This window comes from Lipotes vexillifer, unplaced genomic scaffold (assembly GCF_000442215.2).
Source record: "Lipotes vexillifer unplaced genomic scaffold, Lipotes_vexillifer_v1.1 scaffold520, whole genome shotgun sequence".
Classification (NCBI taxonomy): domain Eukaryota; kingdom Metazoa; phylum Chordata; class Mammalia; order Artiodactyla; family Lipotidae; genus Lipotes; species Lipotes vexillifer.
The window spans coordinates 301,638-327,334 of record NW_006784004.1 but is presented as its reverse complement, the minus strand read 5'-3'; the positions used below and the strand labels follow the sequence as shown (position 1 = coordinate 327,334).

Genomic DNA, 25,697 nt, shown 5'->3' with positions numbered 1-25,697 from the left:
CCGCCCGGACCGGGGCACGAACCCGTGTCCCCTGCATCGGCAGGCGGACTCTCAACCACTGCGCCACCAGGGAAACCCTGTTGTTATTATTAAAATACCTAACAGCTATTGGGCACTTACCATGTGCCAGGCACTGTGTTGAGCACTTAACATGCGCTGTGTTTACATAAACCTATGAGGTGTTATCCATATTTTATAGCCAGGGAACAAAAGCTTTAAAAAGTTAAGTCAGGGACTTCCCTGGTGGTCCAGTGGTTCAGACTTCGCCTTCCAGTGCAGGGGGTGTGGGTTCAATCCCTGGTCGAGGAGCTAAGATCCCACAGGCCTCGTGGCCAAAAAAAAAAACTCCAAAACATAAAAATCAAAGCAATATTGTAACAAATTCAATAAAGGCTTTTAAAAAAATGGCCCACATCAAAAAAAATCTAAAAAAAACATGTTAAGTCATTTGCCCAAGGTCAACGGCTAGGAAGCTAGGATGCAAACCCAGGCTGTCTGACACTAGTTTAACCCTGCTATACTGCCTCCTTAACTCTGTGTTTTTCACATGAGACTTCAGTGAAGGGGTTGGGGAGAGGAGGTAGGGAAACAAAGGCAGCTCAAAAACCAAACAACTTGAAAGGTCACGTGGAGGGCACATCAACAGCTACTTGTTATCCTCCTCCCTCTCCACTGTTTAGCCCTCTTCAGGACTCAAGTCAAAAAGTACCTGTTACGGGGTCTTCAGCCACACCAAACCATGGAGTGAAATATCTGGAGTAAAAGTCAAACGCTTGAGTCTGCCCATCAGGCTCTCCCTTGATGGTGAGAATGAGTCCTTTCACCTTCCCCGTGTTTTCCACTTGCGGCAGATTCTGTGTGTTCACTTTCAGGCTCTCCAGAAATGACCTTGTTCAGAAACGGGGTGGATCAGGACAAAGCCATTCAATAGACTACCCATTACCCACACTCTGTAAAGCAGGCCAGGATGCAGCTTGCCAAATGGCTCACCAGGAGGCGAACAAAACTCTCTGGCTGTGTAAATCATGGTTTGACAGAACATGGCACAGCCAGACCAAGCCAGAGCTATAAATCTGGGTGCTCGGCCATCCCCAGGGTGCTGACGAAGCCAAAAATCTTGTTTACCTGTTGTAAGTATCACTGAGCCGGACCAGGAGCTTTCGGGTATCTGGGGAATAGCGGATGTCCTGAACCAGTGTGTCACCTATGGCAGTCTATGGAGACAGACCAAAACCTCCTCAGGAATTTATGAATTTGACCCATGTTTGGAGAGCAACCTCTCACGAGCGTCTGCTCTGTGCCAGGCACACCCAACATCTCCAATCCCAGGAGTTTCAGGTCAGTTTCAGGACTCAAGGTATTGCTCAAGAAGGCCAGTTTCCTGGCAGCCAGAGACCTTGATGAGGGTTGAGTTTACCCTCTGAGTTTAGCCAAAGATAGGCATTGTTCACACGTGTTACTACGTGCCTCAACACACAACTCCTTCAAGTGGGTATTTTCCCCACAGATAAGAAGATTCAGAGAGGCCCAAGGTCACAACCTTGATGAGGGTTGAGTTTACCCTCTGAGTTTAGCCAAAGATAGGCATTGTTCACACGTGTTACTACGTGCCTCAACACACAACTCCTTCAAGTGGGTATTTTCCCCACAGATAAGAAGATTCAGAGAGGTCCAAGGTCACACACACACACACACACGTGCACACACACACACACACAGGACCGGGGCACGAACCCGTGTCCCCTGCATCGGCAGGCGGACTCTCAACCACTGCGCCACCAGGGAAACCCTGTTGTTATTATTAAAATACCTAACAGCTATTGGGCACTTACCATGTGCCAGGCACTGTGTTGAGCACTTAACATGCGCTGTGTTTACATAAACCTATGAGGTGTTATCCATATTTTATAGCCAGGGAACAAAAGCTTTAAAAAGTTAAGTCAGGGACTTCCCTGGTGGTCCAGTGGTTCAGACTTCGCCTTCCAGTGCAGGGGGTGTGGGTTCAATCCCTGGTCGAGGAGCTAAGATCCCACAGGCCTCGTGGCCAAAAAAAAAAACTCCAAAACATAAAAATCAAAGCAATATTGTAACAAATTCAATAAAGGCTTTTAAAAAAATGGCCCACATCAAAAAAAATCTAAAAAAAACATGTTAAGTCATTTGCCCAAGGTCAACGGCTAGGAAGCTAGGATGCAAACCCAGGCTGTCTGACACTAGTTTAACCCTGCTATACTGCCTCCTTAACTCTGTGTTTTTCACATGAGACTTCAGTGAAGGGGTTGGGGAGAGGAGGTAGGGAAACAAAGGCAGCTCAAAAACCAAACAACTTGAAAGGTCACGTGGAGGGCACATCAACAGCTACTTGTTATCCTCCTCCCTCTCCACTGTTTAGCCCTCTTCAGGACTCAAGTCAAAAAGTACCTGTTACGGGGTCTTCAGCCACACCAAACCATGGAGTGAAATATCTGGAGTAAAAGTCAAACGCTTGAGTCTGCCCATCAGGCTCTCCCTTGATGGTGAGAATGAGTCCTTTCACCTTCCCCGTGTTTTCCACTTGCGGCAGATTCTGTGTGTTCACTTTCAGGCTCTCCAGAAATGACCTTGTTCAGAAACGGGGTGGATCAGGACAAAGCCATTCAATAGACTACCCATTACCCACACTCTGTAAAGCAGGCCAGGATGCAGCTTGCCAAATGGCTCACCAGGAGGCGAACAAAACTCTCTGGCTGTGTAAATCATGGTTTGACAGAACATGGCACAGCCAGACCAAGCCAGAGCTATAAATCTGGGTGCTCGGCCATCCCCAGGGTGCTGACGAAGCCAAAAATCTTGTTTACCTGTTGTAAGTATCACTGAGCCGGACCAGGAGCTTTCGGGTATCTGGGGAATAGCGGATGTCCTGAACCAGTGTGTCACCTATGGCAGTCTATGGAGACAGACCAAAACCTCCTCAGGAATTTATGAATTTGACCCATGTTTGGAGAGCAACCTCTCACGAGCGTCTGCTCTGTGCCAGGCACACCCAACATCTCCAATCCCAGGAGTTTCAGGTCAGTTTCAGGACTCAAGGTATTGCTCAAGAAGGCCAGTTTCCTGGCAGCCAGAGACCTTGATGAGGGTTGAGTTTACCCTCTGAGTTTAGCCAAAGATAGGCATTGTTCACACGTGTTACTACGTGCCTCAACACACAACTCCTTCAAGTGGGTATTTTCCCCACAGATAAGAAGATTCAGAGAGGCCCAAGGTCACACACACACACACACACGTGCACACACACACACACACACACACACACACACACACACACACACACACAACCTTGACCCAGGTCTGAGGGGCCCTGGAGTCAAAGCTCTGAATTACTACTGTCTACTATCTGTAGAGGTGCGGGCTTCATGCCTGCCTCTTGGAGTTGTTGTGAGGATTAAGTGAAATAATATGTGGAGTTCCTGCAGCAGTAACTAGAAGCTTCCACATGGGAAGGACTCAGGGCCAGCAGTCTGACTGGAAGTGGGGACTAGGGCACTTGTCTCAATGCTGCTCTGCTTGGCAAGCTCGCTGTTCTCACGTAGACTGTATGCCACAGATCAAGAACGTGGCAACATTTTCAACATTTTCTAGAGATACCCTGATTCACCCTTTACTGGGCTGCACAAAGCCTCGCTCATATCCAAGACACTGTATGTGTCTTGTGCCCCTCCAAGTCATCCTGTGGCACCACCACCAGCTGCCTTCAGAACAGACAAGAGTTACACAGTAGTTGTCTGGTTGTCAATAGGTGGCTTCAGGTTCTCTAATCTTCTTTAGGGACTGAGGTGTTCTAGGTCCTATGGCCAAGACTCCCTCTGCCGTGGGTGATGCCTGGAATGTCTGCCTTTCTGACCACTGCTGATCAACATTCCCGCCCCACCCCCAGAAATGGGAACGCCTACAGCCCGATCCTATCTGCTCTCCGGGGCCTCTCAGGCTCTCTGAAGGGTCATTCTCTGCATGGATTCTTATGTCAATTTGAAAGTTTAATTCTCAGCTGAGAATCTTATTGCCAGTTTCTAAGAACACAAAATGACAATACTCACAATAAATAACCCTTCATCATCCTCATTTTACAAATGCCGACCCTGAGGCTTAGAGAGATCAGGTTAAGCTCTTTCTACCATGAACAAGGTCTAGCACTGTGAATATTTTCCATTTTCTTGCTAATATGTTTAAAGTAGTTCATTTATGAATTCAGCTTGTCTCCCAAAACTCAAGCCATAGGTAGAGATGAGTGTAAAATCAGAATCCATGATACTTGCTTATACTCTGAAAACTTAAAGCAAAACACTAAAGAGATTATAAATCCTGAGTTGAAAATTCACTGAGAAATACCATAATACGCCATTTTACAGAATCATTTTTTCTCATGGCTGCCCTTGGCCTGGTCCTGACCTGGGCCCTTCCTGCTCTACAAACTAAGCACCTGGCCATCCAGGGCTTCTCTGGCCTTCTGGAATCTCTGGGACACAACTGTAGTGCCTGCTGCACTGGGTGGCAGTGAGAATTAAAAGAGATAATACATTAAAACACTTAGGGCTTCCCTGGTGGCGCAGTGGTTGAGAGTCTGCCTGCCGATGCAGGGGACACGGGTTTGTGCCCCGGTACGGGAAGATCCCACATGCCGCGGAGCGGCTGGGCCCGTGAGCCATGGCCGCTGAGCCTGCGTGTCCGGAGGCTGTGCTTCGCAACGGGAGAGGCCACGGCAGTGAGAGCCCCGCACACCGCAAAAAAAAAAAAAAAAAAACCACTTAGTGCGTGGCACTGCACAGGGGAGACTCTCAAAAATGTTCATTGTCATCATCGTTATCATAACCATCATCATCAAGCCCCATTCCCACACAGACTCCTTGAGGAGGCCAGTCTATGTATCTTGTCTTCTCTATCAAGGTTCCCATGCTTTCCTGCTCTCTTCCATCAAAGCACAGCCCTGTCATCTCAGGCGTATTCTCCACTAAAGACATCAGGACACCGACAGCTGCCAGGCAGTTTCCCCTCTTTCCTTTCCCTCTCAGCCTGCCACACGACAGTCTCCCCTCCCCCATCTTTCCATGGAGGCTAATCGGATAATGAAGAGTCAGGGAGAACTGGTCAACCTTCTCACTAAATAGATTCAATATTATTTTTCTTTTTTTTTTTCTGGGTGTGTCGGGTCTTTGTTGCAGCACAAGGGCTTCTCTCTAGTTGTGGCACACGAGCTTCTCTCTAGTTGTGGTGTGTGGGTTTTCTCTCTCTAGTTGTGGCTCTCGGGGTCTGCACACGACGGCTCTATTGTTGAGGCGCACGGGCTTAGTTGCCCCGAGGCATGTGGGGTCTTTGTTCCCTAACCAGGGATCAAACACCCATCCCCTGCATTGTAAGGTGGATTCTTTACCATTGGACCACCAGGGAAGTCCCCAGATTCAATACTAAAATTCAAATCTCAAATGCACAGTGCAGTATTCACCAAGCTTAGAATGGAACACTTGTACTGGTAGAAGGCCTATCTGTTGAGATCAAATAGTACCGAATCTTTGTTCAAATGATAACAGATGATCATATCACACGGCTCAGGTTTGATTCTTTTCACCAACCTTTATCAATTCCTCCACTTCATGGAAGTCCTAGATTGGGAAAAAAGACAAAACTACTGTAAAACAGGAAAGCTGTCAGTTTACGGCAATAATTAAAAAGAGCTGGGAATTCCCTGGTGGCCCAGTGGTTAGGACTCCATGCTCTCACTGCCGAGGGCCTGGTTCAATCCCTGGTCAGGGACCTAAGATCCCATAAGCCGTGCAGGGGAGCCAAAAGAAAAAAAAAATTAAGAAGAGCTGACCTGGGGATGGGCTGGATAAAGAGGCAGGTCCAGGACGATACCATCCTCTTCTCTTCTGGCCTTTAGTTCCCCACTCAGAGTGACAAAGGTTAGGGTGCTATTCATGTTTTCTGGCCAAAAAAAGAATTCTATTTTGTCAACTAGAAAACTTTTTGAAAGGAATCAAGAAATAGGAAAATAAACATTGTTATATAGTTGCATGTCTGTTTTGATCACTGTTATGTAGTCTTAGATTCTCCGGCAGTCTTGTCCTTTCCACTAAAGGGGTCCCAGGTTTGGGTTACTCGGGTCCTAAGTGGAGAAAACTCTCACTGGATTCTAACTTGAGAACCAAGAACATAACTGATTGGACTTGACATCATGCTGTGCCGTTGAAAAAATTATTTAATCTCCTTAAACCTCAATTTCCTCATTAATAAAATGGGGTAATAATTAAAACTATACTAATTTCACTTTACCAATAAATTGGGGGTAATAATTAAACATAGCTCATAGGGATGCTATAATGTTTTCTAACACAGATTTTTAACTATTCCCCTATAATACTATAGAGTAATAAACTCTACTAGTTTAAGATAAGCCAAAGGGATGACAAATAGAACATACAGGTCATGTACAACAGTCTGAGATGAACAATTCAAGCTTACCATAAACAAACCAAACTATACATAAAATCTTGATTTAGAGATTAGATCACCAAACCTGATATAATATCCCTTCATGTTACTGATACAACTTGGGCCACTTATCTCAGTGTGGATAACATTTTTAGTGAAAACAAAGATTTGTGACTTAATTCTTTTCTCTTCCCTAATATTTCTGTAATACTTAACCATATCTCAAAGATGAGAAAATTCAGCACTGCTGATTAACTTTCACAGAATAAAATTTACATTCTAAAACCCAAAGTTTAATTCTTCTCATTATAATTGGTGTAAGACATCATTATTTACCAAGCATTTTCTCATGGAACCTTAGGCCCACCCTGTGGAGGACTATCAGGCCTTTCTTTGGTGCTACCACTTTGCAGTTCAACTTCTCCCTGTGTTCAGTTCTGCTTTCTTTACTCCCTTAACAATACTGATCTCAAGAACACTGCCCCCAATTCTTCTGGCATGCCAGTGTGTCTCAGAGTCTGCTTTCTGGGCAAGCCTGACCTATTAACACCTTCCCTTATCATCCCCACCTAAGTTGCTCCCCCAGAGAACTTCTTTTTCCAACACCCTCCTCCCCACAGTTAACCCTCTGTCGTATCATCCTGTTTATTTCCTTGTTTAACTTTCTGTTTGTGGTCTACACTTATTCATGGCTGCTTCCATCTCCACTTTTAGGACATTTCCAGGCATCTCTCTACCCCATTCCCACAAAGTCCTGATCTTTATCTATTATACTAAGTGTAGCTGAGATGGAAACACGTAGGATTAAGGTGCTGCATCCTCTCTTCACAGGGTAAATGTATACAGCGGGGGCTCATTAATATTTAAAATTCAGAGTAAAAAAGCTCTTATTGTGAAATGAATTTCAATGTGGGTGGGGACATATTCGGGGCAAAGCTATGTCTTTTGGTTCCCCAGTATCATATCATGTTAGACAACTATTCTGCCTTGCAAGCTCTGCTCCTGTGTTTGTCACAGAGACCAGAGAGCTCCTATTTAGAAGAAAATGGCATTCCAGGAAACAATGACCATGGCTTTCCAACATGCACGGTGCATACTCTGAAAGATCAAAGTGTTATAGAAGCTTGCTGTTTTTGTTCCTGCATAATAAGTCGCATGAAATAAACTTTGCAGTGTCTTTATACCACTCACTTTGGTTCACAGGAAAGAATGTGTGAGAGTTTTTAAAAATATTTGCTATTTGCTAAATGGTAAGTTCATAAAAGAAAATCACGTTACTTATTTTGTGAAACAGCACAGCTGCAGAAGCCAGGGTAGCGTGGCCACAGAGAGGAACCTCACTCACTGGTGTAAACCACCTTAATCCAAAGCAGGAACCTTCAGAGGAGAAAAAACCAAAGAGAGATGAGATCATTCCCATACAAGGGGGTCGTAAACTTTTCATTTTCTTATTCTTTTCTAAATATTTCATTAGCATGATTCATCACTGAAACACGTTGTGAAAGGAGGAGCAAAGTCTAGGCAAGCCTCCTAGGGCCCCCCAGTGCTAGATCTGGAGCTGAAACACTCAAATTCACCAATACCTGCTCCCCCAGATGAAATGAAAACCAGATTAGAAGCTCCCCCTCTCCCTCCTATCTGCATGCAAATAGTAAATGGACATTTCCCTTAACTATCATTCCCCCACTGGAAAAGCAGCTTCTTGTGCCATTCAAGAATGGTTAAAAAAAAAAAGCGTATTTACTTTGTGTAAAGTTGTCAGTTGGGTGTAGTTTTTGGATAAAAGCAGTTTCAGAGAGATTCATTTCCTTTGCAATTTTTTGATGCATGTCTTCATCCAATTTCTAAATTAGAAATAAAAGGTTATTGAGACTCCAGAAAAAAAATCTGACTTCCTTGTACAGCAACTGCCACTAGTAAATAACAGTTTATTAATATTAAAAGTTTATGCCTAAAAGGAAATAATCGCCAAGGAATTCAAGGCACTTTTATAAAGATGGCTTTTCAGAAATCCATGCATGCAACCATGTGAAGAGCTGTGGAGGTTAAAAGCTAGAACAGATTCTGAAAACCTACCAGCCTGGGCTATCCTTTGTCAGATTATTATCTAGTCTATCTGAGAGCATGTGTTCTCTTCTAAAAATAATTTCTGCAAATGGCATCTCCACAATCTCTCTTTTCTGTTGGATGAAGAGATGTCAGGTGCCCACTCTGAGCAGGCTGGACCACTCTGCCCCCATTTATGCACAGTTCACTCCCTTTCATGAGTCAGGCCTCAGGCCAGAGGTCACCTCCTCCAGAAAGCCTTCCAGACTGTTCTGTCTCTTCCCCAGTGCTTAGACCACCTGAAATTACTTGCTATGTCCTTTTAAGGTCTGTTCCCCCCACCTCTGACTCTGGCTCTATGAGAGCACCAACTGTGCTACTTTACTTTGTCCTGATTTAGAACAATGCTTTTATTCATCCTGGGATGGAAGGAGGTCAATAAATATTTGCTAAGAGAATAATTATCCAGTTAACCTTCATTTTAAAAACCCTCAATATAGATATTTTTATCCACTTACAGATAAACAAATTAAACACAGAAAGTTTGTGTAATATCCTAAAAACACAATAAGTCTAATAAATGGTAGAGTGATTAAGAATGTGGGCTTTGCAAATGGTAAGAACCAGTGAATCTAGAGGAAAAGTATGTAGATGTTCATTCTTGAAATTTTTCTTAAGTTTTTTAATTTTTCAAAATAAAACATTTTTTTTAAAGTGGGCTTTGGAAACAGACATAATTGGATTTGTATCCTGGGTCAGCTCCTAGAAACAGTGCAAGAGTGGGCAAGTCATTTCACCTCCTGGAGCCTCAGCTTCTATGCCTTTAAAGTGGGAATAACAGTACTTAGGTCGAAGGGTTATTGTGAAGACACATATATACATATACATGCATACACACACATACACACATTCCTCTTAACTCAAGGGAAAAAATGGGCTGAAGCACGAATTTTCTTTTTGCGAATGAAAAGCAATTTTTTAATCAACAAAATGATCACTACTTAGATTTTGAATTCTAAAGAAATCTCAAGACATTAACTATACTCCAATAAAAATTTATTTAAAAAAAAGAAATCTCAAGACAAATGCATTTTTGCTTTGGCAAAACTTACTATTCTTGAGCTCCTGAAACCCAGAAATAAGAATTATATTTTATTCTAATAAATTCATAATTCACTTATCTGAGTTATGCAAGTTAAACACCCTTGTCTTTTAGTTGATTCAAATTCTTTTGAAACACTTCCCATATACTCATATAACATTACAGATATGTTTACCTATTAAAGTTTCTGTATTGAAAAAAAAGGCATAAAACAGCAGTTGTGAAAACTCAGTCATGATTTTTAAAATATCAGCTGATGGGGCCTCCCTGGTGGCGCAGTGGTTGAGAGTCCGCCTGCCGATGCAGGGGATACGGGTTCGTGCCCCGGTCCGGGAGGATCCCACATGCCGCGGAGCGGCTGGGCCCGTGAGCCATGGCCGCTGAGCTTGCGCGTCCGGCAACGGGAAAGGCTACGACAGTGAGAGGCCCACATATGGCCAAAAAAAAAAAAAAAAATATCAGCTGATGTAAAAATCCTAACAGGAGACTTACTAAGCTTTTCTTAAAGGAGCTCTGTATTAAAAATCTGTAGAGGCTCTGTAGTCCTACAGAGAGAGAGATCACTTAAGAAATAGATACTTATTTTCTGAAAAAAATAACACAATGGGTTTTTCTGTTTTTTACTTAATGTTTTTCTTTCAAAAGATTTAATCCAATAATGCATATAAAGTGCTCATCACAGTGCCTGATGCATAGTAAGTACTTGATAAACGTTACCTTTTTGAGTGGTACAAAGCCAGTGCTTTAACCTGCCACGCTGCACTGCCTCCCCATAACAAGGATATTATTATTATCCCTTTAACAGGCTGCAGCCAAGAAAACCAATGTCTATCAGATAAAATGGACTCCTGCAAGCAGAATCAATCACTGAGTGCCATGCTAGGCCACCAGCATCAGCACCATTCCCAAGGGAATGTGTTAGAAATGGAGAGTCTCAGGCCCTGCCCCAGACCTTCTGGATCAGAATCTCCATCTTAAACAGAAACCAGGAGATCCGTGAGCACATTAAAGTCTGGGGAGCCCTGGTGTATGAGGTATGGTCCTGTGGTCAAGGGCCTGAGTCTCTCAGTTGAGTCAAGATAGATACAGAAATCAGCAATGGATTTTGACATTAAATACTCTAGGACTTTAAAGGTGAGGACTTGATGTGGACCTAGAAAAAGGGAAGATTTTGGTGAGTTGAACAGGAAAATGTGGGCAAAAAGCTTTGTATTGGGGACGCTTCTTGGGCAAATCACTTGACCTCACTTCTTTCTCCTTCTGTTAAATCTTTGACACTCTAGGATTCTGTAAGCTAAGGTAAGGAGAATTAGGATGGTAGGAATGAAGTGGAATGAGCACATGTCACACCTCTGGACACCTGTGGGCCTGGGGGGTGAGAAGTCCCACCTGAGTAGAGGAGGGGGTTGGGTGCTGCTGAGGCCAACAAGGCAACAACGTTCAGAAGTGAACTCAAGTGCTTCGCAGTGGCCTGTTGAACGTTCTCCATGGAAACTGGCCCACCTGCCCGTGCGTGTCACACCTGAGAGAAACTCAGAGTCATTTAATTCCCCAGTGCTGAGTCTGCAGTCACAGAAGGGTTGATTAAGAAAAGCCTGGATTTGCCTCCTTGACTGCAGGAACCTGCAGTGCGTGCCAGGCCTTTCTGTATCTGATCTGGCCAAACTCCCTATCCTTGTCCTTCCTTTCTTTGCCTATTGCTTCCCGTGATCTTTAGGACCAGAGCCTCTAAAAGTATTAAAGCATTTCACATTGTAGCCAAGCTCACCATCTATTGGTAATAGATTCCTTTGCAAATGGGCTTTTTTGCACATCAGCTAAAAGACACACTTCACTCTTTAATCTTCTCTGCTTTGGTATATTTCACCAATTACAATTTGAATTTCTATAAGTGCAATTTCTGCCCCAGAACACTGAAAATGCACCTGCTATTTGCCTGAGGGGCCAGAGACAATGTAGAAAGTATGATAGTAGCAGCCCTCCACGTGCACCACATGTGGCTGAATTTCTACACTAGAACCAAAGATCAAAATAATGGTGAATCATAAGAAGATTAATATTGCTTTAACTTGGAGAGCTTTAGGAAGAAAGAATGAGACTACATTCATTCAAAATACTGAATTTTGGTTCCAATAATGTTTCCATTTTACACTACAAGCTTATTTTTAAATGTAACATAATAGTTTCAAACCAAACCAATAACTGTTAGTTCTCTTGCTTTAATATCCATTTCCTTTTGCCAATTTCACATGAGTCAAGCTTCCAGCAGCAAAATTAGAGCCATGTTTGTTTTTCTGCCTCCCAATGTACTGCGTTGGGACACGGAGGTTCCATCACTATATGGCCCGCAAAAGATTAATGATCAGAAAATCAGAGTAAAGTTTTAAAATACTCCCACCTTGTGGCAGTTTAGAAATATGACAGCCTAAACAGGACAGTCCTGCTCTGTTCCTTTGTCCCTCTGCTTTCCTTCCAGCAACGGAAAAGCACTTGGAGGTAGAAAGTTCTAAATCATCTAGGAATGGGAGATTCCTTTCGAGGCACTTGGATTTCCGATTGTAAAGTTATGTCCACACAATGCAGCACTCAAACTTCAGGCCATCTTCAGTTGCTTCTAACGGATCTTACGGATGCTTAGTCTCTCCAGCTCCATCACAGAACCCAAAGAACATACTCACTTTGCATACCCTGCCCACCCCACCCTACCAATGAGAACAAAAGATGAATAACTGTTGGCTAACTAGAACTCTTAGGAGATTTTGCCATATCACTGATTATAATATTTTCACTTTCACTCAACAGATATCTATTTAGTGCCTCCCATGTGCTAGGCCTTGTGTGTTGGAACAAGTCAGAATAGATTAAGATCTCATGGAATGTACAGTAGTGAGAGAGAAAGGCATTGAATGAATTACAACAAGAGTGATGCATGTTATCAACTGGGAAAGGGTGCCGTGGGAGCACATAAAAGGGGAAGATATCTAGTCTAGTATTGAGTACAGTGGGTTAAAAGCATGGGCCCTGCAGTCAGGCAGACCTGAGGTGGGATTCTGAAGTCAGCCATTTAACCCTCTTCTGCCTCCATTTTCTCATCTGTAAAATGGGGATAATAATAATAAGACCTACTCATAGAGTGGTTGTGAGGGTGAAATGAAATAACATATGAAATTAGCACAGTAGGTATCTGGCTGAACTTGCCTGAAGTCACTGCCCTCAAAGCTGAGAGTTATGTTCTAGAAGCCAGTGAGGATACTTGGGAAGCAGAAATTCCCACATTAACATTTCCTCTTCCTTTGCGTTGGTCTCTTCCCTCAAATACTCGGCAAAGGAAAACACTTCAATGTCCTAGAAGAATCATCTCTGCACCTTGCACCATTTTTCTGGGCATAAAAATGAGATATGAGGTTGTAACCCTCTAGAAACCCCAGGAGCCTCTGACCCAGTGTGGTCACACTGAGCCAGTGATCCTCTCTCTAAGGAAGGGCAGCAAGTTTGGAAATGGCCACTGCACATGAGTTAAAGCATGGATTGAACACAGCATTGCTATAAACCTGTTTTTCTTTAAATATATAACCCACCAAGCTGTAAAAGGGGCTTTTGGTCGTCCCTAAATTTAACCAGAAAAACCAGAACAGCAAGTACTTTAGGAACTAAAACTAAGCATTCCTCTTTAAAAGTGTGAAGCCAGGGACTTCCCTGGCAGTCCAGTGGTTAAGAGGTCACCTTCCAAAGCAGGGGGTGCGGGTTCGATCCCTGGTTGGGGAGCTAAGATTCCTACATGCTTCAGGGCCTCAAAAACCAAAACAAAACAGAAGCAATATTGTAACAGACTCAATAAAAACTTTAAAAAAAAAGTGTGAAGCTGATCCTCCTTGCTGTCACTGGAAATGATTAGTAGTGTTTAAAAGAACAGAAACACACATATATGAATATTACATTTGATCCTAGCACAGTGTCCAGCTTATGGTAGACAGCCAGTAAAGGCCAGTTGAATCGGGATAAATAAATATACTGGGCACACAACGAAGTTGTTTTTATGGATAACTTAAATAGGAAAACTCCAGAATAAGCCTCTCTTTAGAGAAGGTATCTTCTGAAACAATGGTTTTCAACTGGGGTCTTTCTCTAGTTGCGGCAAGCGGGGGCTGTTCTTCGTTGCGGTGCTCGGGCTTCTCATTGCCGTGGCTTCTCTTGTTGTGGAGCACAGGCTCTAGGTGCGAGCTGTGGCTCGCGGGCCCTAGAGTGCAGGCTCAGTAGTTGTCGTGCCTGGGCTTAGTTGCTCTGCAGCATGTGGGATCTTCCCAGACCAGGGCTCGAACCTGTGTCCCCTGCATTGGCAGGTGGATTCTTAACTACTGAGCCACCAGGGAAGCACCTATATTAAAACTCTTGACAAGCAGATTTAGTCAATTTCACAAGACCTTGACGTGAAGCTATGTTTGCCATATTGTTTCTAAACAAAGTTCACGTTTTAGAATCTGGCTGTTATTCTCTCACTAATACTCCTAAGCTCTTGTGTTACTTGACAAAGCCTATTAACTTTATTACTTTCTGCACTTTGTGGTTGGAAAATGCCAACTGCAAGGTTGCATGATGAATGCATCTTCAAAGTAAGATGAGGACTCTTTGTTTTGTTTTGTTTTATTTATTTACTTATTTTTGGCTGCGTTGGGTCTTCGTTGCTATGGGCGGGCTTTCTCTAGTTGCAGCTAGTGGGGGCTACTCTTCTTTGCAGTGTGTGGGCTTCTTGTGGGGTCTTCTCTTGTTGCGGAGCACGGGTTCTAGGCGCGGGGGCTTCGGTAGTTGTGGTGTGTGGGCTCAGTAGTTGTGGTAGGTGGGCTCTAGAGCGCAGGCTCAGTAGCTGTGGCGCAGGGGCTTAGTTGCTCCATGGCACGTGGGATCTTCCCGGAGCAGGGCTCAAACCTGTGTCCCCGCATTGGCAGGCGGATTCTTAACCACTGCGCTACCAGGGAAGCCCAAGGTAAGATGAGGACTCTTGATCACCATTTTGCTGCTCCATTTGACGGAGAAAATAAGTATACCAAAGACTCAATTAACAATATTCACCTGTCTCAGTAAAACCTCAGCCATTCTCCATCTTGATTTACACTAGAATCACCCGGGGAGCTTTAAAAAACAGTGCTGCTTGGGTCCCACCCCCAGAGATTCTATTGTGATTGGCTGGGCATAGGAATTTTTAAAGCACCTCAGGTGATTTTAATCTGCAGCCAGCTTGATGTTTGCACTCAAAGGCCCCAACTTAATAAGACTTTTTTTAATGTGTTATTTTTTTATTGGAGTATAACTGCTTTACAATGTTGTGTTAGTTTCTGCTGTACAGTGAAGTGAACCAGGTATATGTATACATATATCCCCTCCCTCTTGGACCTCCCCCACCCCACATCCCACCCATCTAGGTCATCACAGAGCACAGAGCTGAGCTCCTTGTGCTATACAGCAGGTTCCCACTAGCTATCTATTTTACTCATGGGAGTGTATTTATGTCACGCTTAATCTCCCAATTCATCCCACCCTCCCCTTCCCCCCACTCCCCACCATGTTCTCTACCTCTGCCTTTCTATTCCTGCCCTTTACGATCATCAGTGGCTTACTGTGTTCCTGAAATAATTTTCAGAAAATCTACTCTTGTAATAACTGCTCTGAGTAGAAGCGTACCTTGGCTTGTTTCCTAACACCCAGGTAACAACACAAAGCATCTAAGGTCAAAGAAAATTTAACTATTCTGTTAAAACTTATCCAATCAAAGAGCCATTTTTACAATGAGACTTTCAGTAAGCTGAGTTCTCCCTATGTTAGAGCTTAATTCCTTCTATCTTTCTACTACATTACTTAATTCCTTGCAAAATGTCTCATCTTTGGTCCTGAAAAGAATTTCTAATTGTCTGAACTATAGGTAAGGTTAAAAATATCCAGCTAGAATCTTTTAAGCTAAATGTAGTATCAGCCATGTCCAGTCACATAAAACTCATCTAATTTCATTCTCCTCCCCATTTGGTGCTAACTAAATGAAAACACAGAGGCTACAAGGAGCTCGAGTTCTTTTTTGGGGGGCGGGGTGGGGGGAGTCTCAACCACCAAACCACCGGGGAAATCCCCCCCACACTTTTTTTTTAATTGGCTCTAGTTCTTCTTTACATGAATCTTCATTTCTCTAGACCTAAGCATCTAGGTGTAAGCAGTCTCATCATAAGATTTGGTCAATATCAACTTGCAGACATGAACATTGCTGATATCATTTGACACAAACCAGAGAGGTACACAAATAGGTGGGTCTGATTTTTTTTTTTTTAGGAAATACTTGGTTCTACAGGAATCTAGGATTTGAGGCACTGCACTTCCAAACAAAATACTACTTACATCTTCTAGGAGGCAAACAGCAGCAGGATTCCCACGAAATGCTTTTGCTGTGAATGCATCTACTATGAAAATAGGGAACTTCATTTTCCTTGCAATCTGTTTCTGCAAGCTCTCAAAATTGCTGGTAGCCTGCTTTCATGCTTGTTGCTGCAAAAAATCAAAAAGTTAATGTTTTACTTGATGTACAGAAGCAACTAGCGTTTTCCAGGTACAAAGTCAAGCAGTTATTCTAACACACCTACATTTAAAGTGATCCTCTGATTTTAAGCCTCTAAATTGAATTTGTTTTAAATTACTGGATTGATATTTTTTTTCATAGTGTACATATACTTAACAACATAATCATATTCCTAGAGTAGCCAAAACTACATTAGGCTATGCTTTTAATGAACTGCATGAAATTTTCAAGGGGCATATATGTTGCTTATAGTTTCCCAATGAATATTAATGCCCTTTTAAAATAATGCATTTTTTCTAATTATAAAAAATATGCCCATTATCGCTTCCTTAGCGGCGCTGTGGTTGAGAATCCTCCTGCCAATGCAGGGGACACGGGTTCAAGCCCTGGTCCACGAAGATCCCACAACTACTAAGCCTGCACTCTGGAGCCCATGAGCCACAAGTACTGAAGCCCGTGCACCTGGAGCCTGTGCTCTGCATGAAGAGAAACCCACGCACTGCAAAGAAGAGTAGCCCCCACTCGCCGCAGCTGGAGAAAGCCCACACGCAGCAACAAAGACCCAACGCAGCCAAAAATAAATAAATTTATATTTTTTTACAATGCCCATTATAAAAAAAACTTGGAAAATCAAAAAGTGACTCATAACCATGTAAATCAGCAATAACTTTTTTTTTGGACTTAACATAGTCAAAGGAGCCTCATGCTTTAATTTTGTGTTATTTTATAAATCTGCAGATGGAGACTTTTTAACTCATGATATAGATTTGTTAAAATAAAGCTTTTCATTATAAAAATAACACTTTCTCTTTACTGAAAACCTGTAAAATAAGAAAAGCAGGGTGCGGAGGGGATCTCCTGTATTCTCATGCCCTACAGAGAGAAATTCTGTTAAACATTCTCAGTGTTTCCTTTGTTTTACTAGAAAGCATGGGTTTTGTCATAGACATGGAGGGATTCTTCCCTCCCAAAGTTATAGAACTTTTAAAAAATTCAGCAAATTAGAAGATGCTTTGTTTAAATCTATTTTTTTTTTTTTTTCCTTGCGTTATGCGGGCCTCTCACTGTTGTGGCCTCTCCCATTTGCGGAGCACAGGCTCCGGACGCGCAGGCTCAGTGGCCATGGCTCACGGGCCCAGCCGCTCCGCGGCATGCGGGATCTTCCCCAAACCGGGCACGAACCCGCGTCTCCTGCATCGGCAGGCGGACTCTCAAGCACTGCGCCACCAGGGAAGCCCTGCTTTGTTTAAATCTAAAAGAAATTAACCTATCTTAACATGTATGTCTTGTTCTCAAGATTAAGATAAATAACAGTGGGACGCCTTGCTGGCGGCCACACCTGGCACCAGCCCACTAGGCAGCTCCCAGGCCTACAGGTTTCTTTTTCTTTTCTTTGTGTTTAATTTATTATACAAGTGTTTTGCTTAACTTTTTTCTGCCTTTTTTTGGTATAATTGATTTATTACTTTCAGGTGTACAACATATTGATCCGATATTTTTATACATTGGGAAATGATCTACCACAATCATTAACTACCTAGTTAATCCATCACCATACAAAGTTACAAAAAAAGGGTTTTTTTGTGTGTGATGAAATTTTGAAGATCTACTCTCTTAGCAGCTTTCAAATATGCAATACATTATTGTTAACTATAGTCACCATGCTGTACATGACATTCCCAGGACTTATTTATTTTACAACTGTAAGTTTGTACCTTTTGACCCCCTTCAATAACTTCAGTAAGGTTGCACCTTCTGACCTCCAAGCAATAACATTATTATTTTAGATATACAGTTTTTAATCATAATTTTTACCCTTTTAACAGTATAGCATGAGTATAAGTGCTTCAAAAACATCATTTTAATAGATTTACAATAGGCTTATGCATATGCTATAAATTATTTAACTATTTCCCCTTTGGTGAGTATTTATTTCTAATTTTTCACTTGTAAAGATAATGTAGTGATCAAATTTTTTGACTGTAAATCTTGGTCTGCATTTTTGATTCTTTAATTATAATAGATTCCCAAAAACCAAATCCCTGGGTCAAAGTGTACAGACATCTTAACTTAGACATACAGTTAAATTTATCTTCAGGGCTTCCCTGGTGGTGCAGTGGTTAAGAATCCGCCTGCCAATGCAGGGGACACGGGTTCAAGCCCTGGTCCGGGAAGATCCCACATGCCATGGAGCAACTTAGCCTGTGCGCCACAACTGAGCCTGCGCTCTAGAGCCCGTGAGCCACAACTACTGAGCCCGTGTGCCACAACTACTGAAGCCCACGTGCCTAGAGCCCGTGCTCTGCAACAAGAGAAGCCACCGCAATGAGAAGCCCACGCACTGCAACAAAGAGTAGCCCCCTCTCGCAGCAACCAGAGAAAGCCTGCGCACAGCAATGAAGACCCAACGCAGACCAAAATAAATAAATAAATAAATAGAATTTTTAAAAAATTTATCTTCAGAGAGTGTATCAACAGCATATGAGAATGCCCCACCATTTGTGATCTGATAGATTTTAAAATACCTTGAACTTTCATTTGTGTTTCTTGGATTATTCTAACCAGACTGCAAAGAGCATAAAGTCAGAACCTCTTCTTGTTTTTCTTTGCTACTAAAATCTCAGTTTCTAGAACAGTGCCTGACACAATAAATGTTTATTGAATTAAGTAAATAATATACTGAGCATGCATCGCAACTGAACTTTCATACATTGACTGGCAAATACTTAGGGCTTCTCAACATGGTATCATCTGCCAGCCAACATTTCAGTTTCAGTAGCATCACCATTATTGACAGTACATTGCAGTTTGTTGATGTAATTATTTGGAAATTTTATTATAGATTGCCTTTATTATTTTAGAAAAATTGAATAGAGACCAGAAACAAATTAAAGTTCTGACAATGAAGCATAGTTTTCATAAATAGAATTGACACTGTTACAGAAATCATAGGTATGCCAAAAGGAGCAAGTTTTTAGCCTCATTGAACTACAGCCCCATTGGTCTCAGCCATCAGCTGTGTTCAATAGGATGAGAAATTTATATTGAAAAGACTGTATAACTTTTCTATAGAGATCATAAATTACATGTTTATGTTTTTAAAATGTTTCTTTAGATAGTCTTGTTTTCTTGCTCTAATTTGGTACAGAAAAATAAAATTCTACAACTAGGCACTTTATCAGGCTTTTAGAAATACTGCATTGCTTCTCAAGTGAAAACATTTCTTTAAAGGGAAAAATCCTCCAAGATTCTAATATCCAATGTCATTTGCCCGTTTGACAACAACTCCTCTCCACCCCACCACTCCCACACACACACTTGCACTTCTCTTTTTCTAAAAGAACTCTGATTTTGTTTGGGGAGGCAATGCACCCGGCCCCATCAATGTATCATAAATGGTCTAAGCCAATCTGTATGATTTCATTCTCCTGTGCCAGATGCTCCCTCTTCCAGATCCTCTTGCAGCTAGAGATGGCCATAGGATCCATTTAGAGCAAGATTGCTGGAGAGATTCTAGGGACAATCTTTGGCTTTCTGATAAAAGGGGCAGACGGGAAAGGAAAATGGACAGCCTCTTTTTCCCCCTCCTCTTTTTCCTGTCTTGAATATGTTGCTGATGCCTGGAAATGCAACGATCATCTTTTAACCATGAGGTGACAAATATGAAGAGGAAAAGCTAACAAACTAGGTAAGGAAGAAATAGTATAGGTTCTTTACAATGTAGTTAACCTGCTAAATCAATGTTAGACCCTCCTACTTCCAGACTTCTTAAGTAAACAGCAAATATCCTTAAGGTTCAAACTATTGTCAGTCTATGGAGTAGCCAAAATAATGGCCAAAGTAGCCAAAGGTGTCCACATTCTAATTCCAAGAATTTGTTAATGTGCTATGTTTGCATGGCAGCAGGGAATTAAGGTTGCATATGGGATTAAGGTTACCAATAAACTGATTTTTTTTTTTCAACATTTGAAGGCAGGGCTTTTTTTCTTTATTTTATTTTTATCTTTGGCTGCATTGGGTCTTCCTTGCTACGCGCGGGTTTTCTCTAGTTGTGGTGAGTGGGGGCTACTCTTCGTTGCGGTGCGCGGGCTTCTCATCGTGGTGGCTTCTCTTGTTGCAGAGCATGGGCTCTAGGTGCGCAGGCTTCAGTGGTTGCAGCATGCGGGTTCGGTAGTTGTGGCACTCGGGCTCTTGGGTGTGCGAGCTTCAGTAGTTGTGGCACCCCGCCTCAGTAGTTGTGGCTTGTAGGCTCTAGAGCACAGGCTCAGTAGTTGTGGTGCATGGGCTTAGATGCTCCACAGCATGTGGGATCTTCCCAGACAAGGGATCAAACCCGTGTCCCCTGCATTGGCAGGGGGATTCTTAACCACTGCACCACCAGGGAAGTTCCAACTGACCTTAAAATAAGATTATTTTGGATTATCCCAGTGGACTAAATGTCACAGGGGTCTTTAAAAGTGGAAGAGGGAGGCAGAAAAATTCAAGGCAGTGATTTGAACATGCTGTGCTGCTGGGTTAAAGACAGAGGAAGGAGACACAAGCCAAGAAATATAGGTAGTCTCTAGTAATTGAATAAGATGGGACTTCCCTGGTGGTCCAGTGGTTAAGAATCCGTGCTCCCAATGTAGGGGGCATGGGTTTGATCCCTGGTCAGGGAAGTTCCTCGATCCCATGCCATGGAGCATGGACAAAAAAAAAAAAAAAAAAAAAAAATTGAACAAGGCAAGGAAACAAATTCTCCCCTAGAACCTCTAGAAGGAACAAATCTGGATTAGTCAGTTGAGGACGCCATAACAAACCATAGACTGAATGGCTTAAACAACAGAATTTCTTTTCTCACTATCTGGAGGCTGGGAAGTCCCAGATCAAGATTGATTTTATCCCAGTGAGACCTATTTTGGATTTGTGACCTTTAGAATTATAAAATAATAAATTTTTGTTATTGTTACTCACTAAATTTGTGATAATTTGTTATAGCAGCAATAGGAAATGAACACAATCCAGTATTCTGTTACTTGCAGCCCAGGAAAATCCTAACTGCTGCACAAATTTCCAAGAACAATAATAATAAATACTTACTGAGCACTTATTATGTGCTAGACATGGTTCTAAGAGCATTTAATCCTCAGTGCATCTCATGAGATAGATCCTTATTATAATCTCCATTTCCATTTTACAGGTGAATAAACAGAGGCTCAGAAATTTTAAGTAACTTGCCCAAGGTCACACATTTAGGCAATGCCTAAATTTGAACCCAAATAGTCTAATTCCAGAGTCCATGTTGTTAACCACCGTGCCTTAGAATATATCCCAGGACCAGAATTTGAGGAACTCTTACTTAAGGAACTAAAATCTTAGTTCCATGAAATTGTAAACTACCACTGCATAAGAGAAATTTTGTCTTAAGTGTTAAAATACTTTAGACCATCTCTGAAATGAAAACTCAAGAGTTTAAAAATTCTCTTAGAATTTGCAGACACTCAAGAATACAAAGGACCCTGGTACAAGAAACACTAAATAATTGTACTATGTATGAAAACTAAACAAGATTTCTGATTCAGTAAAAAGAGTTCTTGGTCAAGTGTGAAAGTTTCTTAAGCATTTTTATTTGTTCTAGAACAGTGATTTTCAGATTTTAGCATTCATCAGAATCACCTGTGGGGATGTATTAAAACACAAATTGCTGGACTCCATGCCCAGAATTTTTTATTTCATAAGTCTGAGGTGGGGCCCAAGAATTTACATTTCTAACAAGTTCCCAAGTGATGTTGATGCCGTACTTAGAGAATCACTACAAAAAGAGCATGAAGTTTCTAACACCATAAATGTATTAAAACTATCTTTCAAAATGTATTTTATAAATTTAATTTTTATTCTCAAAGGGGAGAAAAAGTATTTTTATTCATTTAATTTGATTAATATTCCTGTTTGTGCTCTATGGTAACCAATAATGCTTAACATAGGGTTCACATTAACAATTCAATTTTCAAAAATTACTGTGTATTTCCTAAACCAGGCACATGCTAGATTTGGGGGGTAAAATGATGAACAAGTCACTAACTCTCTGTCAAGGTATTCTCAGTCAGTGAGAAGACCAATGTAAAAATTATAAAATATAAAAGAAAAAGATAAAGATACAATGCTTATGAACACAAGGAGAGAGCAATAACTCTGCCCAGGAGACAGTCAGAGAGAGCTCCAGAGATGAGGTGACATTTGAATGGGTCCAAAAACATACACAAAAAAATGTCCAGCAGTTCCATAAGGTGGGAACAGGCATCTTGGGCAGAGTGCATGGATGAATCCCTGGGTAAGCAATTCAATATGGAAATAGATGTGGCAAAAGGATAGGAGAGGGTGGAGATAGGGCTATAAAGATCTGCTGGAGCCAGTGTTCATGATTTCTTCTTTATCTTTGTGGGTTCAGAAATCCAAAGTTCATGGGCTTCCCTGGTGGCGCAGTGGTTGAGAGTCCGCCTGCCGATGCAGGGGGTCACGGGTTCGTGCCCCGGTCCGGGAGGATCCCACATGCCGCGGAGCGGCTGGGCCCGTGAGCCATGGCCGCTGAGCCTGCCCGTCCGGAGCTTGTGCTCCGCAACGGGAGAGGCCGCGGCAGTGGGAGGCCCGCGGACCGCAAAAAAAAAAAAAAAAAAAAAGAAATCCAAAGTTCAGTTCAACAGCTACTGTGTGGCAGGCAGACTCCAACGCTAGGCACCAGGGAGAGAAGAGAATCTCATGAATGAGCCATACACCTCTACCCTGAGGATCTAACCTAGAATTTATTTTTGAAGATGTCTTTTTTTTTTTCTCTCTCTCTCTCTCTCCTTAAAATTAGTTTTGGTTTCATTCCTATAAGGAAAAGGCAGGATTAACGTCCCCCTGAATTGCTGAGAGAAAATTTGAGGCAGGTAAAGTTTGAGCAACTTGCTTTTATTTACCCAGTAAATGGGCTTGCACAAATTTTGGTATCCAGTCAAATGGCTGGTCCTCAGGTGCAGCTATCAGGCAGGGCTCTGAGCAACTAACCAGCACGGTGTTTTTCAAATGATCCAAATAATTTAAATTATCCTTCTCTAGTTTCATTGACATTCCGTTTGGACACCTAGAGTGGCTTTACATGTCCCTCAATAATGCCAAGCAAATATGCTGTTTAAAAAGAAATAAATTACCCCCAGAGGGTACAAGCTCATAAATCTAAATTCATGTGATTTCAGGACTTCCCTGGTAGCGCAGTGGTTAAGAATCTGCCTGCCAATGCCGGGGACACGGGGTTGATCCCTGGCTGGGGAAGATCCCACATGCTGTGGAGCATCCCATGCACCAGAATTACTGAGCCTCCGCTCTAGAGCCCGGGCTCTAGAGCCCGTGAGCCACAACCACTGAAGCTCGCGTGCCTAGAGCCCGTGCTCCACAACAAAGAAGCCACCGCAATGAGAAGCCCGCACTGCAATGAAGAGTAGCCCCCACTCACCGCCACTAGAGAAAGCCCGCGTGCAGCAACGAAGACCCAACGCAGCCAAAAATAAATACACAAAATAAATTTATAAATTCATATGACTTCTCAACTATTCATACTTCTCTTTTTTAACTCTTTAGTTTTTAATAATCAAATTAGTATATGAATATAATCCTTTTATAAACAATAAGATAGTACGGAAAAAACTAAAATCCCATTTGACAATTCCCTGTCCCACTACCTTCCCCGGAGTTCCACTGGGTTTGTTTTTGAAAACACAGTAGACACATTCCTGAATTCTAATCTTGTTCCCATTTACCATGTAAATGAAGGGAAATCATAAACCTCCCTTGTTCAAATAGCTTAGTCATTAAACCTGCCCATGGGTATGCCTGGGAACACTGAGGCTTATTTGTCCCTCTGTAACTGTCTTAGCTTGTTTACAGTCTCCTGTGGCTACAGACAACAGAAAGTTGATTTCTGTTATTCTGTAGCTGTTAGCATAAAAGAATCCACTTAGCTGTTGCTTATGACTACTGCCTCAAAACAAGGATACTCATTAATAAATGCCAATTTAGTTCTTTGAAAATGTAAATACTAATAGAGCACTGACTGGCATTCAAAGTGTAACTGAACACTGTCTACTTGCTGGTGAAAAGAAAATGAGTATAAAAAAGAATTACAAATTATAAGTAAAATAAGTTTTTAAATAAAAATTTGGAAGAAAATCTATTTTTAAATTAGTTTCATTTAGCTACTAAGACTATATATATATATATATATATATATACACACACATATACATACACACACACACATACACACACACACACACACACACACATATATGGCATTCAACTACTCTGTGTTTACTTTTACCCATATTTCCTAGACTTAACAGAAGCTCTGAAACACTGCTTTTGTTCAAATATTTTTAGACTCGTTCTGATTTCTTCAACTACATTTATGTTTGAATACCCACTGTTTGGGATGGAAATTTTTCACTTTTCTGTTAAAGTTTACAGTTCTCATCTTATCATCATGACTTACCATTTATCAACCAAATTATTGTCCCTCACTTCCTCTCCCCACTGGTAACCACTAGTTTGTTCTCTATATTTGTGAGTCCGTTTCTTTTTTGTTATATTCACGAGTTTATTGTATTTTTTAGATTCCACATATAAGCGATAACATACAGTATTTGTCTTTGTCCGACTTATTTCACTTAGCATAATACCCTCCAAGTCCACCTACATAGTTGCAAATGGTAAAACTTCATTCTTTTTTATGGCTGAGTAGTATTCCATTGTATATACTATACCACATCTTCTTTATCCATTCATCTGTTGATGGACACTTAGGTTGCTTCCATATTTTGCCAATTGTAAATAATGCTTCTATGAACACTGAGGTGCATGTATCTTTTCAAATTAGTATTTTTGGTTTTTTTTCAGATACATACCCAGAAGTTGAATTGCTGAGTCATATGGTAGTTCTATTTCTAGTTTTTTGAGAAACCTCCATACTGTTTCCCACAGTGGCTGCACCAATTTACATTCCCACTAACAGTGTATGAGGGTTCCCTTTTCTCCACATCCTTGCCAACATTTATTATTTGTATTCTTTTTGATAATAGCCATATACATATGTTCTTTATAGATATTCATATTCATATATATAATATCTAGTTAATACAAAAGCAAGCAGTAATGGAGGAATAGAGAAACAATAAAGACATGACATATAGAAAACAAATAGCAAAATGGCAGACTTAAACCCCATCTTAATTACATTAAATGTAAATGGACTAAATTCATATCAAAGGGATTTTTTTAAAAAGACATGATCTAACTATATGCTTTCTATAAGAGATAAACTTTAAATTCAAAGACACAAATAGGTTGAAAGTAAAAAAATGGGGAAAAGATATGCCATGCAAAGTATAACCAAAAGAGAGCTGGAGTGACTATACTAATAACAAACAAAATAGACTTTAAGATAATATTTGTTACTAAACAAAGAATATGACTTTTTTTTTTTTTTTTTTTTTTTTTTTTGGGGTCCTGGCCACT

General features: G+C 41.5%; 1 protein-coding gene across 1 annotated transcript in view; it reads right to left on the bottom strand.

Moving 5' to 3' along the window:
- Positions 1-16,099, bottom strand: part of PBLD (phenazine biosynthesis like protein domain containing) — a 19,883-nt gene extending 3,784 nt beyond the window's left edge. Inside the window, exons 1-7 of the mRNA XM_007456466.1 lie at positions 15,992-16,099; positions 8,210-8,309; positions 7,744-7,842; positions 5,849-5,958; positions 5,607-5,636; positions 2,838-2,926; positions 2,422-2,600 (exon numbers count right to left, since the gene is read on the bottom strand). Coding sequence (XP_007456528.1) covers positions 2,422-2,600; positions 2,838-2,926; positions 5,607-5,636; positions 5,849-5,958; positions 7,744-7,842; positions 8,210-8,309; positions 15,992-16,075 — 691 coding nt within the window. The 5' untranslated portion in view covers positions 16,076-16,099. The remainder of the gene's footprint in view (positions 1-2,421; positions 2,601-2,837; positions 2,927-5,606; positions 5,637-5,848; positions 5,959-7,743; positions 7,843-8,209; positions 8,310-15,991) is intronic.
- Between the last annotated feature and the right edge of the window lie 9,598 nt (positions 16,100-25,697).